We start from the raw sequence: 22,727 nt of genomic DNA on the forward strand, positions 1-22,727 counted from the left end.
AGTTGCTTCATTTGCAAATATTTTCTCCCATTTTGAGGGTTGTCTTTTGGTCTTGTTTATGGTTTCCTTTGCTGTGCAAAAGCTTTGAAGTTTCATTAGGTCCCATTTGTTTATTTTTGCTTTTATTTCCATTTCTCTAGGAGGTGGGTCAAAGAGGATCTTGCTGTGATTTATGTCGTAGAGTGTTCTGCCTATGTTTTCCTCTAAGAGTTTGATAGTTTCTGGCCTTACATTTAGGTCTTTAATCCATTTTGAGCTTATTTTTGTGTATGGTGTTAGGGAGTGTTCTGATTTCATACTTTTACATGTAGCTGTCCAATTTTCCCAGCACCACTTATTGAAGAGGCTGTCCTTTCTCCACTGTACATTCCTGCCTCCTTTATCAAAGATAAGGTGACCATATGTGCGTGGGTTTATCTCTGGGCTTTCTATCCTGTTCCATTGAGCTATCTTTCTGTTTTTGTGCCAGTACCATACTGTTTTGATTGCTTTAGCTTTGTAGTATAGTCTGAAGTCAGGGAGCCTGATTCCTCTAGCCCTGTTTTTCGTTCTCAAGATTGCTTTGGCTATTCGGGGTCTTTTGTGTTTCCATACAAATTGTGAAATTTTTGGTTCTAGGTCCGTGAAAAACGCCAGTGGTAGTTTGATAGGGATTGCATTGAATCTGTAGATTGCTTTGGATAGTAGAGTCATTGTCACAATGTTGATTCTTCCAATCCAAGAATATGGTCTGTCTCTCCATCTATTTGTATCATCTTTAGTTTCTTTCATCAGTGTCTTATAATTTTCTGCATACAGGTCTTTTGTCTCCTTAGGTAGGTTTATTCCTAGATATTTTATTCTTTTTGTTGCAATGGTAAATGGGAGTGTTCCCTTAATTTCACATTCAGATTTTTCATCATTAGTGTATAGGAATGCCAGAGATTTCTGTGCATTAATTTTGTATCCTGCTACTTTACCAAATTCATTGATTAGCTGTAGTAGTTTTCTGGTAGCATCTTTAGGATTCTCTATGTATAGTATCATGTCATTTGCAAACAGTGACAGCTTTATTTCCTCTTTTCCAATTTGGATTCCTTTTATTTCCTTTTCTTCTCTGATTGCTGTGGCTAAAACTTCTAAAACTATTTTGAATAAGAATGATGAGAGTGGGCAACCTTGTCTTGTTCCTGATCTTAGTGGAAATGCTTTCAGTTTTTCACCATTGAGGATGATGTTGGCTGTGGGTTTGTCATATATGGCCTTTATTATGTTGAGGAAAGTTCCCTCTATGCCTACTTTCTGCAGGGTTTTTATCATAATTTGGTGTTGAATTTTGTCGAAAGCTTTCTCTGCATCTATTGAGATGATCATATGGTTTTTCTCCTTCAATTTGTTAATATGGTGTATCACGTTGAGTGATTTGCGTATATTGAAGAATCCTTGCATTCCTGGAATAAACCCCACTTGATCATGATGTATGATCCGTTTAATGTGCTGTTGGATTCTGTTTGCTAGTATTTTGTTGAGGATTTTTGCATCTATGTTCATCAGTGATATTGGCCTGTAGTTTTCTTTCTTTGTGACATCCTTGTCTGGTTTTGGTATCAGGATGATGGTGGCCTCATAGAATGAGTTTGGGAGTGTTCCTCCCTCTGCTATACTCTGGAAGAGTTTGAGAAGGATAGGTGTTAGCTCTCCTCTAAATGTTTGATAGAATTCGCCTGTGAAGCCATCTGGTCCTGGGCTTTTGTTTGTTGGAATATTTTTAATCACAGTTTCAATTTCAGTGCTTGTGACTGGTCTGTTCATATTTTCTATTTCTTCCTGATTCAGTCTTGGCAGGTTGTACATTTCTAAGAATTTGTCCATTTCTTCCAGGTTGTCCATTTTATTGGCATAGAGTTGCTTGTAGTAATCGCTCATGATCTTTTGTATTTCTGGAGTGTCAGTTGTTACTTCTCCTTTTTCATTTCTAATTCTATTGATTTGAGTCTTCTCCCTTTTTTTCTTGATGAGTCTGGCTAATGGTTTATCAATTTTGTTTTATCTTCTCAAAGAACCAGCTTTTAGTTTTATTGATCTTTGCTATCGTTTCCTTCATTTCTTTTTCATTTATTTCTGATCTGATCTTTATGATTTCTTTCCTTCTGCTAACTTTGGGGTTTTTTTGTTCTTCTTTCTCTAATTGCTTTAGGTGCAAGGTTAGGTTGTTTATTCGAGATGTTTCCTGTTTCTTAAGGTAGAATTGTATTGCTATAAACTTCCCTCTTAGAACTGCTTTTGCTGCATCCCATAGATTTTGGGTCATCGTGTCTCCATTGTCATTTGTTTCTAGATATTTTTAAATTTCCTGTTTGATTTCTTCAGTGATCACTTCGTTATTAAGTAGTGTATTGTTTAGCCTCCATGTGTTTGTAGTTTTTACAGATCTTTTCCTGTAATTGATATCTAGTCTCATAGCATTGTGGTCGGAAAAGATACTTGATAAAATTTCAATTTTCTTAAATTTACCAAGGCTTGATTTGTGACCCAAGATATGATCTATCCTGGAGAATGTTCCATGAGCACTTGAGAAGAATGTGTATTCTGTTGTTTTTGGATGGAATGTCCTATAAATATCAATTAAGTCCATCTTGTTTAATGTATCATTTAAAGCTTGTGATTGCTTATTTATTTTCATTTTGGATCATCTGTCCATTGGTGAAAGTGGGGTGTTAAAGTCCCCTACTATGAATGTGTTACTGTCGATTTCCCCTTTTATGGCTGTTAGTATTTGCCTTATGTATTGAGGTGCTCCTATGTTGGGTGCATAAATATTTACAATTGTTATATCTTCTTCTTGGATCGATCCCTTGATTATTATGTAGTGTCCTTCTTTGTCTCTTCTGATAGTCTTTATTTTAAAATCTATTTTGTCTGATATGAGAATTGCTACTCCAGCTTTCTTTTGGTTTCCATTTGCATGAAATATATTTTTCCATCCCCTTACTTTCAGTCTGTATGTGTCTCTAGGTCTGAAGTGGGTCTCTTGTAGACAGCAAATATATGGGTCTTGTTTTTGTATCCATTCAGCCAATCTGTGTCTTTTGGTGGGAGCATTTAGTCCGTTTACATTTAAGGTAATTATCGATATGTATGCTCCTATTCCCATTTTCTAAATTGTTTTGGGTTTGTTATTGTAGGTCTTTTCCTTCTCTTTTTTTTTTTTTTTGCCTAGAGAAGTTCCTTTAGCAGTTGTTGTAAAGCTGGTTTGGTGGTGTTGAACTCTGTCAGATTTTGCTTGTCTGTAAAGGCTTTAATTTCTCCATCAAATCTGAATGATATCCTTGCTGGGTAGAGTAATCTTGGTTGCAGGTTTTTCTCCTTCATCACTTTAAATATAGACGTATGCCAGTCCCTTCTGGCTTGAAGAGTTTCTGCTGAAAGATCAGCTGTTAACCTTATGGGGATTCCCGTGTGTGTTATTTGTTTCTTTTCCCTTGCTGCTTTTAATATGGTTTTTTTGTATTTAATTTTTGATAGTTTGATTAATATGTGTCTTTGCATGTTTCTCCTTGGATTTATCCTGTATGGGACTCTCTGTGCTTCCTGGACTTGATTAACTATTTCCTTTCCCATATTAGGAAAGTTTTCAACTATAATTTCTTCAAATATTTTCTCAGTCCCTTTCTTTTTCTCTTCTTCTGGGCCCCCTAGAATTCTAATGTTGGTGCGTTTAATGTTGTCCCAGAGGTCTCTGAGACTGTCCTCAGTTCTTTTCATTCTTTTTTCTTTATTCTTCTCTGCAGTAGTTATTTCCACTATTTTATCTTCCAGGTCACTTATCCGTTCTTCTGCCTCAGTTATTCTGCTATTGATCCCATCTAGAGTATTTTTAATTTCATTTATTGTGTTGTTCATCGTTGCTTGTTTCATCTTTAGTTCTTCTAGGTCCTTGTTTAATGTTTCTTGCTTTTTCTCTTTTTCCAGGATTTTGGATCATGTTTACTATCATTATTCTGAATTCTTTTTCAGATAGACTGCCTATTTCCTCTTCATTTGTTAGGTCTGGTGGGTTTTTATCTTGCTCCTTCATCTGCTGTGTGTTTTTCTGTCTTCTCATTTTGCTTATCTTACTGTGTTTGGGGTCTCCTTTTTACAGGCTTCAGGTTTGTAGTTCCCGTTGTTTTTGGTGTCTGTCCCCAGTTGCTAAAGTTGGTTCAGTGGGTTGTGTAGGCTTCCTGGCGGAGGGGACTAGTGCCTGTGTTCTGGTGAATGAGGCTGGATCTTGTCTTTCTGGTGGGCAGGTCGACGTCTGGTGGTGTGTTTTGGGGTGTCTGTGGACTTATGATTTTAAGCAGCCTCTCTGCTAATGGGTGGGGTTGTGTTCCTGTCTTGCTGGTCGTTTGGCATAGGGTGTCCAGCAGTGTAGCTTGCTGGTCGTTGAGTGAAGCTGGGTGCTGGTGTTGAGATAGAGATCTCTGGGAGATTTTCGCCATTTGATATTATGTGGAGCTGGGAGGTCTCTTGTGGACCAGTGTCCTGGAGTTGGGTCTCCCACCTCAGAGACACAGCACTGACTCCTGGCTGCAGCACCAAGAGCCTTTCATCCACGTGGCTCAGAATAAAAGGGAGAAAAAGTAGAAAGAAAGAGGATAAAATAAAATAAAGTAAGATAAAATAAAATAATGTTATTAAAATAAAAAATAATTAAGAAGAAAAAAATTTTTTTAAAAAGTGAAAAAAAAAAAAGAAACGGACGGATAGAACCCTAGGACAAATGGTGAAAACAAAGCTATACAGACAAAACCTCACAGAGAAGAATACACATATACACTCACAAAAACAGGAAAAGGGTAAAAAATCATAAATCTTGGTCTCAAAGTCCACCTCCTCAATTTGGGATGATTCGTTGTCTATTCATGTATTCCACAGATGCAGGGTACATCAAGTTGATTGTGGAGCTTTAATCCGCTGCTTCTGAGGCTGCTGGGAGAGATTTCCCTTTCTCTTCTTTGTTCTCACAGCTCCCAGGGGCTCAGCTTTGGATTTGGCCCCGCCTGTGCGTGTAGGTCGCAGGAGGGCGTCTGTTCTTTGCTCAGACAGGACAGAGTTAAAGGTGGAGCTGACTCGGGGACTCTGGCTCACTCAGGCCAGGGGGAAGAAGGGGTGCGGATGCGGGGCGACCCTGCGGCGGCAGAGGCCAGCGGGACGTTGCACCAGCCTTGGCGCACTGTGCGTTCTCCCAGGGAAGTTGTCCCTGGATCCCGGGACCCTGGCAGTGGCGGGCTGCACAGGCTCCCGGGAAGGGAGGTGTGGATAGTGATCTGTGCTCGCACACAGGCTTCTTGGTGGCGGCAGCAGCAGCCTTAGCGTCTCATGCCTGTCTGTGGGGTGTGGGCTGTTGGCCGCGGCTCGCGCCCGTCCTATTTGGGAATTTTTGACTGTACATTTTAGGTACCTAGAAAGTATTAGAAGATATTATATAGATAATATATAGATATTATCTATATAATATATAGATATTATAGATATATACATACATGAAAGAATCACTGTTGTACAACAGAAATTAACACATTGTAAGTCAACTATACTTCAATAAAAAATATTGATAAAAGAAAAAATAATGAAGATATTTGAAGTGATCACTTTGTACTTGGCACTCTGCCTTTTGGAGAGATGACTAAAACAAAGGAATTGCCTTCAGGGAATTGCTGTCTGATTGGAGGAAACAGTGACTACACATATAACAGGTGTGGGTGATAATACACAGTCCTTCTTCATTGCCATGTTCTAGACTACAAGTGGAATGAATAGACATTCTGAGACTGGTTAGGCCAAGAATGTTCCAGATGTTAGGATAGGACTCTTAGCTGAGGAATGCTGCCAGTTGGTAGAGAACTAGTGCAATGCGAGAGATACCACTGATGGCACGTTCTGCCCAACAGTGAATGGAGTCAGAAATAAATTGAGAACTACTGCTAGTGGGTTTGAAAGAAGAAATAAAAGTGCCAGGAAAAGAGGCCAAAGAATAGTGGTTAGAGGCAGAAGAGTTCCAAAGTGGTATATTGCATTGGACAGAGTCTGCAAGAGTAGAAAAAGGTCATTCATGTTTAATATTGCAGAGACAAGTTAATTGCATTTAGCTATAAAGAAATCGTTAGAGAAGCTGCGTATATGAAGGCAGAAGGATTTGAGTTAGTGTTGAGGAGAGCATGTATACCAACAAAAGAGAGAGTATTGTGAAACTGAGGTCCCTGGTAGAGTTGAAAAGTTGAGTTCCTGATGTGTAAGCTGTGAAATTAATGCCAGGTGTTCGCTGATTGATTCATACTCTAAGCATTGTCTCTAAATTGACTAAAAGTTGATCTAGATCATTGGATAATAAAAATTCAACCCTCTATTGTATAGGATCCTCAAAATATTTTGATGTTAACAAAAAGTTCTGTATTTACAAAATTGAGGAATCTCTTACCAAGAGTTACAAGCAGGAGAGGCTGGTTCAGGGCATATGTGCGGAATATGTTTCTCTATTTTCAGTCTATAGGAAGGATAGGCTTATAGGGTATTACACTGTTAAGATGAAGAAGAAGGCTTCAATTCTATAAAGGAAGAATCTACTGAAAATGAGAAAGAGGCTGGGAAGAGAGAAATGGGGGTTTGAGAGTAGTCTAGATTCTAGACTTTAGAATAATATCTGGGGGAAGTGTAAAATTTAGACAAGCAGTGAATTAGCAGGATTGGTCAGCAGTTGGGAGGGCTCCATGAAAGTGGACGTGAGATAAATGGATGACCTGAAATGGATGGACTTCACTATAGGAGTGCTCAGGGACACAGGGGTGAGAGTATAATGGGCCCAGAGGGGCTGGCTTGGCAGCATGAAGAAAAATTGTGGTCTGATGTGATTGATGAGAGAGAAGTGGGAGAGATGGAATGTTTAAAGGTGTGTGAGCAGAAAGTGCATGCTTTTTCTCGGGAAAGATGATGATATAGGTAGACTGTGAGGGAGTGTATAATTAGAGATGTCAGTGTTTAAACAGTGCTTTGAGTTCCAGGATGTTAAATATGCAAGAGAGAAGTGTTACAGAGCTCCTTCCAGTGGCCCCATTTATTTACAACAAAGTAGGAGGCACTTGAACCAGCATTTTGTAAATAGGAAAAAGATTTTGAACAATTAAAAAAACACAAAAATAATTGAAATTTCTCATGTGTCACTCCATATAACTTTTTCTTTGTGTTTTTAGGGTTGTAGGAAATGTTATCTCAAATATTTCTTCTTTTAAAGGAATCTTACCTGTAGGATGTGCCTCTATAATTATAGTATTGACTATGTTTTATGGCAAGTGTATAGTTGGTGTGTATAACCTTAATAGCAGAATTGTTTATAATTACAAAGAGTTAGAAAAACCTCAATAAATAGGTAAATGGCTAGGTAAAATATGAAAAATCTATTATGGACTATTTTTATTATGCAACGTTCCGTAGACTGGGGTAGATGGGTTGTACTGATATAGAAGGATCTCCAGCATCTTAAGAGAAAAAACTACAGAGCAATATGTATATTATCATATTTATGATAATATATTATCATATTTGGTTAAAAAAACAAAACCTCTAAAACCATGTACATCTGAGTTCATATGTGTAGAAAAATTCATAGCTGAAGGATTGGGACAGTGTGTGGGGTTAATGGTGGTTATCTCCTGTGTGGAGGTAGAAAAAGGAGATTTTTCACAGTTCCTTCTGTAGGATTTGTGTTATTTGAATCTTTAACGATGATAATTTGTAACTAGGGTTATAAGAAAAGATTTTTAAATGAAACTTAAGTAGCGTTGTAGATGGATTCTGTTTCAGAAGGTATAAAATTTAGAGAAGGAATTTGAACACTTAATATTGATAAATTCCAATGTCTAGGGTTTCATCAGAATATTGAAGTTGTCAAGTGAAAAAATATGTAAAAGCAAAATTTCTTCTTGAAATTAATATAATATTGTAGGTCAACTATACCTCAAAAAATGTAAAATTTTTTATTTGTGAGAACATAAATTCAACCAGACATAGGAACTTTAATAATTTGATTGGTCAGCTAAATTGCATTCAGTTTTCATTTCAATAAGATTTAATAGTCTTTGCCTACAGCTAGATTGCTTTTAACCAGATGTGTCAAGTCTGTGATCTAGGTCATGTCTGAATATCTTGTTAAGCAAGGTGTTCAAAAGTGCTTTTATGTCATTGAATTTAAGTTGCCGTTTTCTGAGAGTGATGCCTGTAGGTGCAAGTCCTTGCTTCAGTTAGGGAGATATTTATTCCAAGTGTATTACATGAATAAGAAAATTTGTACTTTGGAAGCACAAGCTGATTTGGGAGTAGAAAGTCTCCTGTGCTCCATACAACTACTGTTTGTGTTATTGGAGCAATTACTGAAGAGTGGTGGAGAGTTGATTTTTAGTCTTTTGTAGTTACCTTAAGCAGTACTATTTATTGTGAAGTTTGATAAGACAAATCAAAGACCTGAAATAGGGATTGCTACTCTAATAAGCACCATTTTGAGTTATGAATACCTACCCTGTAAACATGCCCTGCATGTCTGATTGGCAAATTATTTGCTGTTATATTTTCCCAGCTACCCCAAGATTACAGATAACCCACTAATCTGTACAAGTGGGCCAGCTGTGCTCTCAAGGGGCTGCTCTGTAAAACTGACAGATTCAACCTCTTTATCTTTCATTTTCCTAACCAGGGATAACTTTCTTCTCCCAGCTCTGTTACTTTGATCTTAGAAAATTTCTCTACATGTGTCATCCTTTTATTCCTTTTAGTTCCTGCCTGGTTATGCAAGGAGAAATATTGCTCCTACTTCTTCTTCCTCAATTCCTCCCCTTCCCCTTTTCTTTGTTCCAATAGTGAACCAAAATAAATGACAGTAATGATTATTGGTAACAGTGGTGCTTCCTCTATCAAGGAAAAGGCAGGTTTTGAATTGGAATTGATATATGGTATTTCATCGAATCTAAGATGCCGCTTATTGGGAGATGTACCATTTATATATGGACCACAAAGAAAGAAATATGACTGTCTTAAAATCAATGCTGTCAATATCTGAAGTCCTAGAAAGTATTGTGAGGATGCTTTCAGAATATCACAGGCTAAGTGATCTGTTTGTCTTTACCTTAAAGCAGTGATGAATCTTAGCATCACTAATAGGGAGTCACCAGACAATATAAAAAACATACATACTTGTGAATAATTCTTGTCCCTCAGTTTTAACCTAAATCAGTCAAGCCTTTCGTTTTCTCTTCCAGTTTGCAGGAAATACAAGGAATAGAGGAACTGGTTAGACCACACAGTGTGGAATCAGTTAGGCATAGCCAGAGGTGAGAAATTCAACAAGAAAATTGCTCCTGGCTTATCAGTAAGTCAGTGTCTTAGAGGAAAACAGGGCATTAGGGGAGACCATTCTGGATTCAAAGAGACTTATGAGACATAACAATCAAATGTGAGCTGTGATCCTTTATTATATTGTAGAATAAACAAATCAGCTGTAAAAGACATTTATTTTTGTTAATAGGGAAAATGTGAATATATGAACATTGTATTAGATGAACTAGAGCATTATCTTAGGTGTGATAATAAGAAAATGTAGAAAAATGTTTTGTAGAAAAATGTTTTGTAGAAAAATGTCCTCATATTTTATATGTTACTTTGCTTTTATTAATTCTTAATGATATACTCTGAAAATACTAAGGCCCTCCACCAGGTTTCTAGCTTTAATTTGCTAATACAGTGTACACAGAACAAATCATGTAACTGTCAGAACAAAGAATTGAGGCCCAGAGGAGTACAGTCTGTAGAGGTATTAAAAAGTACCACATGCTTAGCATATAGCAATCTCTATAGCAATCAAAGAAGAATCCTCAAAAACCATAGAACATCAAGCTGGAGGGCACTGCAGGTGTCCTCAGATGTCAGAAGGAGGAAATATTTGGCCCCTGTGCTGTGACTCCTCGTGTAATAGAAGTTGCTAACCAGTCATGGCTTTCCTTCCTGTATGAGAGACAGGGTCACTGAATCCTTTTCAGAGGTGCTCTCTAGAGCCAATACCAATTAAAAACCTGTTGGCACTTATTGTGAAACTTATTTTACCATCTCTCAGTCAAGCCCATTCATTTCGCAGAAGGGGAAGCTGAGGCCGGGTGGTATAGTGGAAAGCTTCGGGGACACGAGTTAAAGAATTTGCAGGATTTCTTCAGCGCAAGAAACTTTTATGAGCTAACAAATGTTTAGTGTGAATTTTATTAGTTTATCAAGTAGTTAAAATTTAAGTTTGTTTGGAGAGGGATACTGGTTTAGAGAATACCTCTTTCCCTATAAAATTGTACTCAGGATCTCAAGATTCACACAATAAGCTAATGTAAACCAGGGAGATTGAAGTTAGAAACAATATCAAAATTGAAGGCTGTTGTTGAATTACATGTATTGAAGATAGTGAATTTAATATTGCATCACTCTGAATTTTCTTGTAAAAATGTGTTGAGTCTATAACTTGTCTTAAAAACAGTTGTTTTTTGTCATTAGCATTTAAATTGCTTTAAAAAAATTGGTATTTGATTATTATATTTAATCTTTAATTCTCTGAATGTATTACTTTTACCATCAGAATTGCTTTTTCTTTTTTTTTATTTGGCTGCAACGCGAGGCTTGTGGGATCTTAGTTCCTCAACCAGGGATTGAACCTGCACCCTCAGCAGTGAAAGCACAGAGTCCTAACCACTGGACCTCCAGGGGATTCCAGAATTACATTTCTTTAAATGAACAAACCAAACCAGAAAAAACCAAGAATGTAGAAACAGAGAACAGAGTATGCGGGGTATATAGAAGTAGAAATATAATGTTATTTACATGAAACATATAATGTTCAAGCCAATATTACTTCAATTAAAAAAAATCTCAAAAAAAAAGGAATTACATTTCTTAAAAAAAAGGGAGAAATGATATTTAGTAGTGAATTTTTCTGGATGTGCTGCATTATTGGGATTTGGACTTCGTCTTCAAGGCTTTCCAGAGACCTCAGCCTGCAAAGAATTTTTGACAGTGTAATATGTTGTATTAGTTAATGATTTTCAGATGAATTAGATTGTATCCTCCTTTAGCAGATTATTTAGCTGATGCTAATCACAGTGATGGAGAGTTAGACTAGTTGAGAATCAGTGTTCTTTTAGCACATTGTTTTTTCCTTTTTTCTTTTTGCCCACGTCGCACGGCATACGGGATCTTAGTTCCCTGACCAGGGATTGAACCCATGCCCCCTGCAGTGGAAGCGCAGAGTCTTAACCACTGGATCACCAGGGAAGTTCCTCTTTTAGTGCATTTAAAGTTTTATTTTGGGAAAATATTTATATTCTGTGTATTGTCCATTAATGAGCTAATAGAATACTTATTTGGGGCTGATAGTTTTCTGTGTGCATTTAATCTTTATCAGAGGTCAGTGACCCATGGGGGCAAAAGGGTAGAACACATAAAAGTTTGATTTACAATTGGGTTATTGGTTTAGTTTTTTCATATTACAGATACTTTATTAAGGACCAACAATAACAACAAAACCCCCAGACCTCATGCAGTGTTGTGGTGCAGTGAAAGTGAGATGCTTGTACAGTGCCTGATAACTTAATAGAGCTTTACAATTATAATTTGTAAAAATATGAATGAATATAGGATTTCTATGAGTCTGGCCTTGTACCACTTTTTTGGGAAAGTTCAAACTGTTGTTTCAGGTTGTTTTGGATTTTAGTTTTAAAATGTCGTTTCCTTTTTGTTTGAAAGGCATGATTGAGAAAATTGCACTGTACTCACCATGGTGATCAGCATACACGTTACGGTGGCTTTTTTGTCAACTATTAGCTATGTGATATTTTTGTATGCTGAAATGCTTTGATAAGACCAAACTCTTTATAGAAATAAAGATACCTTTTCAAATGAAATGAAAGCTGGTCATTCCAGAGTTCTGCCCCACAGAATTAATCCCCTTAATAATCAGTGGCATTATAGTGTAAGATAGTTAAGAAAAAAGAAAGTTCTTCCATAAATAAGCAGCTTGAGCTTATATTGCTTTATATTTTGATTTTCAGTTTTTATACATTTTAGCTATATCCACCCTGGCCAAAGCACAATCATGGAAGACCTCAGACAATTTCCATGCTGCTATTCCTGAAATGTGGATTTCCTTTACCTGTGTTCTACTGCCTCTTTGCTCTTCTGGATCACTTCTTGTTGTACAAGTCCCTTTATTTATAGTTTTGCTTTTCCAAATGATTGTTCCTTTTCTATGAATTCTCAAGAGTCGTTAACATGTATTATGGTTATTTGTCCCTTACTAATCTGGTGAACAAGTGAGAAACCATTTGTCTTACGATGATTATATATATTTTTAGCCCATTTTTCTCTATGATTAAATTATTTAGATTGTGAGTATTCTTCACATCATTGCTATTTATAAGTTATTTATTCCTAAAATGTATTGATAGCATGGTTGTTGAAAGTAAGAAAAATTATTTCATCTGTATAGTTTTGGAGGGTCCATATATTGCTTAAAATACTTAGTTCAGAAAATGTTTTCCTTTAAAAATAATGCTCAGTATATAGGCCATAAATCCCAAATTTGTTGGTTAGTTTTGAAGCATTAAATTTTAGTTGTTAAAATGTCAGTGATGGAAGGTAAGTGAACAGTCTTATAAACGGCTTTGAAAAAACTAAACATTTATTTTGACTTATTTGCTTCAGTCTTTTATACTTAGAAGAAATTCCGCTTTGAAAAAGTTTCACTGCCTTTGAATAATTTGAAGTGAAGATTCTTTCTTTTTTAAAGATGGACTGTAGCTTCACGTTTTTGCACATCTTAGATATTATTATGAAAATTAAGATTTTTGTCATAGTTATGCCAATGTTGATTCTCTAGTTCGAATTTTCTATTAAATATTTGTTTATTTGCAGGTATATTTGCTTACTTAAACTACCATGTTCCTCGCACGAGACGAGAAATTTTGGAGACCCTAATCAAAGGCCTTCAGAGACTGGAGTACAGAGGATATGATTCTGCTGGTATTTCCTTTAAAAAAATATTATGGGTGTTGCATGATTCTTGAATAAATAGAAAGGGTTTTTTGTTTGTTTTAGGTTACTAGATTCTTTATAATGTTCATTTTGTTGTTTCTGGTAAATCTAAAATCTGAAGAATTTTTGGCTTTTATCACGTTTAAAGGGTTTGTTCATGCAATTTCAGCAGCATTAGCATTTATGTAGAATATTGCTTCTCACGGGTATCTTCTTTTGCTAAGAATGTTGCTATAAAAACAAATCACATGGGGCATTTTCATTATAAAACAGTTCTTAAGGCCTTACTCTGTATATATTTTTTTCTTTCCTGTAACTTTTAACTTCTTTTTCTCCGTGGATTCCATGCTTTTGGCATGTGAACTTGCCCAAGATTCTTCTATCTTAGAGAAACGACAAAGCAGATAAAAATAACTTATTGTCAACTTTATGTTCTACTCTAGCTTCTTCCCTTAACTGTATCAGGGGTCCCCAAGACCATCCCCAGTTTCAGTGATTCCCTAGCAGCACTCAGCATATAGTTGTACTCATGGCTATGATTTATTACAACAAAAGAATACAAAGCAAAATCAGCAAAGGGAAAAGGTGCATGGGGTGAAGTCTGGAGGAGAGCAGACATAGCTTCAGGATTCTCTCCCTGTGGAGTCATGCAGGATATGCTTAATTCCCCCAGTGAGTTGGGCAAAATGTGTGAAATGTTGTATACCAGGGAAGCTCATTAGTAACTCAGTGCCCAAGACTGTCACTGGGGGCTGGTCATGTAGATACCCTCTGCCTAACATGTGCCAAAATTCCAGGCTCCTAGAGGAGAAGCAGACATTCGGCATAAGCCACCTTGTCTGCACCAACAGTTTAGGTGCAGTAAGCCACACTTAATCAGTTACTGTGGTGGGAACCCTCCTGAAATCCATGCCAGCCAATGGCCAGCTTTGCCAAGCAGGCCTTTCTAAGACAGCGATCTTGGGCCTGCCATATTAACTCTTTTCTGTACACTCAACATCCCTGGCTGTAACGGGCATTTATCTTCCCTGACTCTTCCTCAGCTAATGGAAAGTCAATTCCTCAACTCCTTTGTTCTTAAAATTCTCTTTCCTCAGCTTCTCTGACGGCGCATCTTCTCACTCTCTTCCTAACATGCTGATTATTTCCTGTCTGCTTTGGGGGCTTCTTTTCTTCCACCTATTACTTATATTAATGTTCTTCAAGATACTTTCATAGGCCCACTTTTCTTATTTTGTATTTTCGTGGGTGAGCTCTGACTTCATCAACCTCCTGTATGTTTTTTTTTTAATTTTTATGTTGGCCACGTTGGGTCTTCGTTGAGGAGTGTGGGCTCTTCGTTGCGGGCTTCTCTCTAGTTGCGGTGCGTGGGTTTAGTTGCCCCGCGGCTGTGGGATCTTAGTTTCCCGACCAGGGGTTGGAGCCACGTCCCCTGCATTGGAAGGCGGATTCTTAACCACTGGATCACCAGGGAAGTCCCAACCTCCTGTATGGTTGTGACTTACAATCCAGATGTATTTCCCGTGCTGCACACCTGTATTTCCAGCTGCCTCCTAGAAATTTCTCCCTGGGTAGACCATGATATTATAGACTTTGCATGTGCAGAATTGAACTGAATATGCTCCATTTCTCACTCCACTCTTCACTCTGTTCTTTCTGTGTTCTTTAATCAACAGTCAGTCATTCAGCAAGTCCTTTGAGCCTGGGAGGTGTCCCAGACGTCTCCTGCTTTCTCACGTTACCTGCAGTCAGTTCTGCTTCTCAGTATCACTCATCTCTTCATGACCATTGTGTAGCTCAGGCCTTCCTCATTTTTGCTTTGCTGTAGGTGTAACTTCTGACAGCAGGTTTCTTCTTCCTGTTTCTCTCCTCCAACCTTTACACTCTTTCCAAAGGGAGTTTTCTGAACTTTTTCGCCATGTAATTTCTCTGCTTGAAACTACTCAGTGCTTTTCCAGTATCTTCAGAGTAATTTTTTCAAATTACGTAGGAACTTTAGTAGAATCTTGAGAGATGTGTTCCCTGACATTCCCTCCTTACCCTGCTTCTGCAGTGGGTGCCTGTCTTCTTCGTTTCTCCATTGTACTTCAGTTGCAACCTGTAGTACTTTTATTATAACCACATAACTTTTATTATATTAAAACCACACTGTATTGTAATTATTTTTTTCCTTGTCTGTCTTCTCAATAGGCTATTGAGAAATTTAAGAACAGGAACTGAGTTTTCTTCATTTTTATCTCTAGCAGCTACCGTGGTTTTTGACATGTAATAGGTTTTCAGTAAATTTTGAATTGATAAGTAAGTGAACTAATTAGATGAAAAACAAATTTTTTTCCTTAGAAGTTTTGCCTTACAGTGATAATCTAAGTAGTGGTCAGTTTCTAAATCTTGCTTTTCTACCTCTCGGTGATTTAGGTGTGGGGATTGATGGAGGCAATGACAAAGACTGGGAAGCCAATGCCTGTAAAATCCAGCTCATTAAGAAGAAAGGAAAAGTTAAGGCGCTGGATGAAGAAGTTCACAGTAATGTACTTAGTTTGGTTTTTGAACCCCCTCCTCTTTTCTTCCTTCTCCCTTCCCTACCAAATTACTTTTCCTCCCATATTTTGGGGCCCATTTTGAGAACAGTGATTTTTAAAGTTGAAGGGAGGGAAGAAAAGTAGTTTTGATGCTATCTGTACTGGTTTTAATATCCCTCAGTTTCAAAAAATGATATTAACTAGAGAAGGAACTTAATTATGTACACTGTGTTCAGAGCAAGCTTAATATCCTAAAATGAAGTAGCCATCATTCCTGAGGAAGGGCCTTTCATAAGACAAAAGGTATTTTCAGTGGTGCCCTTATTCATGTGTCTTCACTTGGTGGTTGTCTTCACTTTGGACTAAACGCTGAGTTTGGATGTGTGGTCAGTCTGGATGTTGCACCTTTTAGTAGGTCTGATACAATCAGGTATCATATTTTTCCCTCATGATTTTCTTACTTCCCTGGCATAAAGTAGTTGCCAGAGATACATGTTCCACTAAAGAGCGTATACTTTACAGTATTTAGTTCATTACATTATGTTTATACATTTTATTTTTTCACAGGAAACTTGAAAACAAAACAAAAACTTTGAAGTAGATTGATTGAAAAAACATTTCAAAAAATCCTCTAAAATACCAGGAAACAGGGCTTCCCTGGTGGCGCAGTGGTTGAGAGTCCGCCTGCCGATGCAGGGGACACGGGTTCGTGCCCCGGTCTGGGAGGATCCCACATGCCGCGGAGCGGCTGGGCCCGTGAGCCATGGCCGCTGAGCCTGCGCGTCCGGAGCCTGTGCTCTGCAGCGGGAGAGGCCACAACAGTGAGAGGCCCGCGTACCGCAAAAAAACCCCACAAAAAAACAAAAAACCCAGAAAACAGTAGGTTTTTTATATACCTGCTCAAACGGATGCCATTGTTATCATTGTAAAGAAGTGCAGGTGGAAGAGGAGAACGATGGATTTAGTCATTTTTAATTTTCACATAAGCCAGACATTTAGCTTTGTGGTACAATTGATGCTCGAACAACACGTGTTTGAACTGCTCAGGTCCGCTTATGTGCGAATTTTTTTTCAATAGTAAATACTACATTATTACACCATCCACAGTCGGTTAAATCCATGGAGATGGAACCTTGGACACAGAGGGCTGACTATAAGTTATACTCGGATTTTCAACTGCTGGGTGGGTCAGCACCCGTGACCCACTGTGTTGTTCAAGGGTCAACTGTACTTGCTTAACAAATTAAATCAGTACTTATTTTTTATGTATTGTGGGTAAGATTAGCTTGGGATAAAGCAGACACCCCCAAAAGCTACACTTCAAAAACTGTGGTTATAAATATTTGGTCTAATGTGTGTACTGCATCCTGTTTACCAGGCTGATTATAGTAGGTTCTACAGGAGAGAATAAACAGATTGGTTTAACATTCAGGGGAGAGCTAGTTCCCACAAGTTAGGAAGACTTGGGATACATAAGGAATGGCTGCTAATTATATTTGGGCAGTGAAGGTGGGAAGGGAGGACCTTCTGAGTAGATTAGCTTGGAAAAAGATAAGAATAGGGAAAGCAAGTTTGATGGAATGGTAGGTGGTCCTTTTAATCTACTTTGTTGGTAGATGAGTGCGAGGCTAGAAAGGCAGATTGTGACCAGAATCACCATCTTTGAATGTCACCATATTGAAACATGCCTCCTCCTGCAGGAAAGTGACCCCTTTCCTGGAATGGGTCACTTGGAGACAGTGCTGGTGAGTTTGTAACTGATGAATCACTTGGAAGAGCAATCTGGCAATGTCTAAATGGGAGATGCCTATACCTTGTGGCCAAGCACTTCCACTCTTGGGCAGGTACTCAGAAGAAACACTATGACAAGGAGACATGACAGTAAGATGCATTGCAGCCAAGTTTAGAAGCAACCTGGAATAAATTGTATGTGATAGTGAATGACCATGTGTAGCTTTTGAAAGACGTGTACTGGATCTGGTTCTGCATGTGGGGACATGCATAATTTCTGAGAACTTAATGTTGAGTGAAAAAAGCAATCTAGAGAAGGATATGCAAAGTATTGTACCATTTAAAAAAAAAGAACACTATAATTTATGAATATAGTAGCATAATAGAAATTTGAAGGCATAGGTGGGAAAGCTCTTGTGAATCCTCTGGGGAGGAAAGGGATGGAGCAGGGTATAAAGGAGGCACCAACTGCATTTTTTTACATTTTAGGGTTTATTTATTTTTTATTTATTTTTGGCTGCGTTGGGTCTTTGTTGCTGTGCGTGGGCTTTCTCTAGTTGCGAGGAGCGGGGGCTACCCTTCGCTGTGGTGCGCGGGCCTCCCACTGCGGTGGCTTCTCCTGTTGCGGAGCTCGGGCTCTAGGCACGTGGGCTTCAGTAGTTGCGGCACGTGGGCTTCAGCAGTTGTGGCTCGTGGGCTCTAGAGCACAGGCTCAGTATTTGTGGCGCACAGGCTCAGTTGCTCCACGGCATGTGGGATCTTCCCGGACCAGGGCTCGAACCCGTGTCCCCTTCATTGGCAGGTGGATTCTCAACCACTGTGCCACCAGGGAAGCCCACATTTCAGGCTTTAAAAAAGATCTAAAGCATAAATGGTGAGACGTTAGCATTTGTTAAGTCGGAGTGTGGTTATTTCGATGTTTGTGATGTTTATTTTATTATTCCCAGCAAGTTTTAGTGTTTAACCTCTTAAGACAAAAGGGAAGGAAGACATCTCAGAGAAGACCATTAGATTGCTTTTTGGTAGCTCCTGACTTTGATAATACTTGCTAACATTTATTGATTGCTTTCTGTGTCCCAGGCACTCTACTAGGTGCCTTCTATATAGTCCTCGTCATAACCCATGAAGTAGGTGAAATTATCATCCTCATTTTGCAGATGAGAAAATTGAAGCTCAGAGGAGCAGGTACTGACATTAGATGGTGTCAGCAGTAAAAGCAGTGAAGTTTGGGGGCAGAGGAAAGGCAGAAGAGGACTGCTGTTCTAGGGCATGACAACAAGTAAAGATTTTTTAAATAATTTATGTCTTAAAGATGTAAAGCACAAATGATTATATGTTAACATTTGTTATCTGGGTGTAGGTATTTGAGTGTTTCATCATTACCAGCAAATTAAATATGTTTGAACGATTAAAAAAAAAAGAAAGATGACATCTGAGAATAGGTACACAGAGGGCAAGGAACCTTGGGAGTAATAAGGGTGGGGGGAAGACAGAAGATGCAAGAAAGGAAATTATTGAGGTGTTACAGCTCAGAAAGGTCAAGGCACAGGTGGGGAGTTAGCCTTTACAGGAGTTAAAGGGAAAAGAAAAGCTAATTTAAACAGAGTTATGAGGTGAAGGGGAAACCTGAGTAAGGTAGATTGAGGGATGATATAGGTAGGATTGAGGCTTAAAAAGTATAAAAAATGTCATGAGCTGTTGGGGAATTGAATGAGTTCTCAGTTTAGTGAATAGGGAACACGGATACGTGTTCCTTAAATGGCAACAGTTAAATAGATTTGATAATTACCCATGAACTTGAAATGGACTCAATTTACAGAATTTTGTGACTTTCTTCAGTGTTGCTTGGCAGCTTGTGGCGGGCGGGGGAGAGAAAACTGAGTGTAGCGTTATCTAGACTTAAGGTTCAACAAGGGGCTTTAGAATGGAGTAACACTGGATAGGAAGAGTCAGGATTGGAGCCCTGATTAATTTATAAAACATGCAATATTTCTTGCGGGGAATATGCGTATTGTCATAGCAATGATCTTTTTCTTATTAGTCATTAGATAATGTTCCTTTGGCAACAGTGAAATAGGTATGGTAATTACCGTGAATTTGAAATGAGTTCATTTTATAGACTCTTGTTGCTTTCTCCAATGTACTTTCTCTTGCCAGCAAGTGGGGGCACATACTGCTTTTAATTATAGTTAACCCCAAAAACTAGTCAAATGTTTTCACTGCTTGCATTGCCTGTTAAGTAGTAATAAATGGAAATCCTTACTTTTCTGGAGGTCATTTATCAGGTCGCCTTAATTTTTCAGAACACAGTTAAGCCAGAAAAGAATACATTGATGATTTTATCCATTGATTGAACCACCCAACAAAAGTTTGAGTATCTGTCCTATGTAGCTTAGTGCTTACAATTCAAAGATAATAAGACAAGCTGCTACCTTTGTGGATCTTAAATTCTGGCAGAAGCCGGGTAGACAACATGTCATAAATGTTATAATAGTATGGCAGAGTATACATTGTGGTTTTAGTCTTAGGTTCTGGAGTCAAGCACTCTTGGGTTCAAATCCTGTCTCTGTTTCCTATTAGTTGTGACCTAGGGCAGGTTCTGTGACCTCGTGAAGCCTCAGTTCCTTTATCTGTAAAATGGGGACAGTTGTACCTAACAGTACCTAATTGTATTGTGAGGATTCAATAACAAAATGAATATTTATTGAGTACCTATTATATACCAGCCATTGTTCTAAGCCCTTAGGACAAAGAAAAGATAAGCAAACTCCCTGCCCAGGTGGAGCTTACTGTCTAGTGAGAGGGCCAGATGACAAACAATAAATAACGTTAGGTAATGATTAGTGCCATGAAGAAAAGGTATGGTAGAGATGACATTTGAGCAGAGATCTCGTGATTGTCTGAAGACGGGAATTCTAGGCAGAGGGAACACCAAGTGCGTAGATTCAGTGTGGGTTTGGCCTGCTTATAGCTGGAAGTCAGTGGGGCTAGAGCTCAGTAAGTGAGGGAGAGAGTGGCAGGAGATGAGGCTAGAGAGGAGGCTGACGGCTAGGTCATGGAGGGTCTTCAGAATGATGGATTTTACTTTGTGTGTCGTGGGAAGCCACTGGAACATTTTGCATAGGGGACTGACGTGATCTAACTTCTGTTTTGAGAGGATCACTTTGGTTCGATTGTACAGAGGAAGACTGGACACAGGGCGACCAGTTAGGATTCTGTTTAGTAGTCCATGTAGAGATGATGGAGGCTTAGGCCACAGTGATAGGGATAGAGTGGGGAGATGTCTGTAGTACCTTGCACAGAGTAAGTTCTCCTTAAATGTTAGCTGTTGTTATTTGTAAAAGGTGCATTGAAAGCTTCGAGGAGTGATTGGAGAGGGTTGGGAGAGAAGGATGGAAAGGTAGGTGGGGGCCAGATGGTGAAGGGCCTTTGTATACCATGAAAAGGTGTTGGGGCTTTATCTTGTGAGAAAATGGTTCTCTGGTTGTATGTTAGAATTTGAGAATCTTTTTTTAAATCCACGTGACCAGGTTTAGGATGATTCATATGGGTAGCTAGGGGTGCAAACCACATTTTAAGCAACTGGAAGTCTATTTAAGGATTTTAAGCACTGTTTCTTTATCAGATTTGTATTTTAGGATGACCACTGTTTAAACCAGGATAAAATCTACAAAGACTACGTACTAATATGCGTGGACTTTCCTGTTCACACTTCTGAGCATTTTGCTCTTAATTTAGACCTAATTCTGATAAGGTTTGTTACCTGGTTTCTTAGCCAAATGAAATTTCTGTTTAGGAAATTAGAAGGAGACGTTACTGGTAGATGCTATACTAGAACTGTCTTTTTTTTTTTCTTTTCCCTGGAGGAAGCAAGAAGAGAGAGTTCGTAAGGAGAAGGAATTAGAATAGCTGCTTTGCAAGACAGAGGAACATCAGCCCATAACCTCATACTTTCATAGTGCTGCTTTGTTTTCAAGGACTATTTTTTGATTATGCAAGCTCTTCATAATTGCAGTTTATGGTGTGAGATATGGTTACATTCACTGGGGACCAAAGAAATTGCACTCATAATGTTGTGTGGCATTGAGAAAATGAATTTTCTTTTTCTGTACGCGGGCCTCCCACTGTTGCGGCCTCTCCCGTTGCGGAGCACAGGCTCCGGATGCGCAGGCCCAGCGGCCACAGCTCACGGGCCCAGCCGCTCCGCAGCATGTGGGATCTTCCCGGACCGGGGCACGAACCCGTGTCCCCTGCATCGGCAGGCGGACTCTCAACCACTGCGCCACCAGGCAAGCCTGAGAAAATGAATTTTTTTTACATGTCTAATTAAAATGATACTGATTTTTTTTCAAGGAAAGGATTAAATACAGATTTAAAAAAATCACCTTAACTCTTTTTGACCATAAGTTTGAACATTTTCAAGCCTCCAGAAAAGTTGAAAGAATAGTACATTAATCATCCATATACTTCATCTAGTTTTACCAGTTGTTAGCATTTTGTCACATGTGCTTTGTCTCTTTGTATACATTTTTTTGGTTGTTATTGGAACCATTTGCCCTAAATATTTCAGCAGCATTAACTCCTGTAAGTCTTTTAATTACTGTTTTGAATATGCCTGATCTTCACTTTCAATAATTATATATTCCAGGTGAGCAGAACTGTAATAATGACATTTAACTTTAGCTTATAGCATTATCTCTCCAGCATGATTTAATATTGAAGTTTTTTATTTTATCTTTTTCAGAACAACAAGATATGGATTTGGATATAGAATTTGATGTACACCTTGGAATAGCTCATACCCGTTGGGCAACGCATGGCGAACCCAATCCTGTCAATAGCCATCCCCAGCGCTCTGATAAAAATAATGGTATGGACAGGACAGACTGTACATGCTCTGGAGTGTTTGTAGAGGGCCAATAATAGAAGAATGAAAACTCTGTTTTCATTATTTTAATATGGAAAATTTCAAGCATATTCAGATGTAGAGAGCATACAGAACCTGATATATCCATCACCCAGCTTTAACATTTATCAATACATAATCAGTTATATTTTTCTGTACCCCACCCAGATTATTTTGGAAGCCAATAGATATCATATAGATAGATATATCACAGATAACTAGATATCATAGCATTGAATTAGTAATTATGTAAGTGTGTATCTCTAAAAGGCAAGGACTTAGTAGATTGATTTATCTCCTAAGTCTCCTAAGAGACTTTTCCTTTTCTCTCCTTTCTTCCTTGCAGTTTACTCTATTGTTTGTCCTGTAGAGTTTCCTACAGTCTAGATCTTGCTAATGGCTTGCATCCTGTGGTGTCATTTCACATAACTCTCTGTCCCTTCTATGTGTTATAAGTTGGTATGGTATTTGTTTGTACCTGTAATGTTTGGATGTTTTTC

The 22,727-nt window shown here is 38.3% G+C and overlaps 1 protein-coding gene across 3 annotated transcripts in view; it reads left to right on the top strand.

The window, feature by feature from the left end:
• GFPT1 (glutamine--fructose-6-phosphate transaminase 1) overlaps positions 1–22,727 on the top strand; it is a 72,216-nt gene that overhangs the window by 4,378 nt on the left and 45,111 nt on the right. For 2 of the 3 annotated variants that reach the window (XM_067704839.1, XM_067704840.1), the window contains exons 2-4: positions 12,952–13,059; positions 15,487–15,594; positions 22,066–22,191. In XM_067704839.1, the coding sequence (XP_067560940.1) occupies positions 12,952–13,059; positions 15,487–15,594; positions 22,066–22,191 (342 nt within the window). Of the gene's footprint in view, positions 1–9,323; positions 9,339–12,951; positions 13,060–15,486; positions 15,595–22,065; positions 22,192–22,727 lie in introns of those variants that run through there. The other variant, XM_067704841.1, reaches the window with a different exon arrangement.

The sequence above is a fragment of the Pseudorca crassidens genome, chromosome 14 (genome assembly GCF_039906515.1).
Source record: "Pseudorca crassidens isolate mPseCra1 chromosome 14, mPseCra1.hap1, whole genome shotgun sequence".
Lineage (NCBI taxonomy): Eukaryota > Metazoa > Chordata > Mammalia > Artiodactyla > Delphinidae > Pseudorca > Pseudorca crassidens.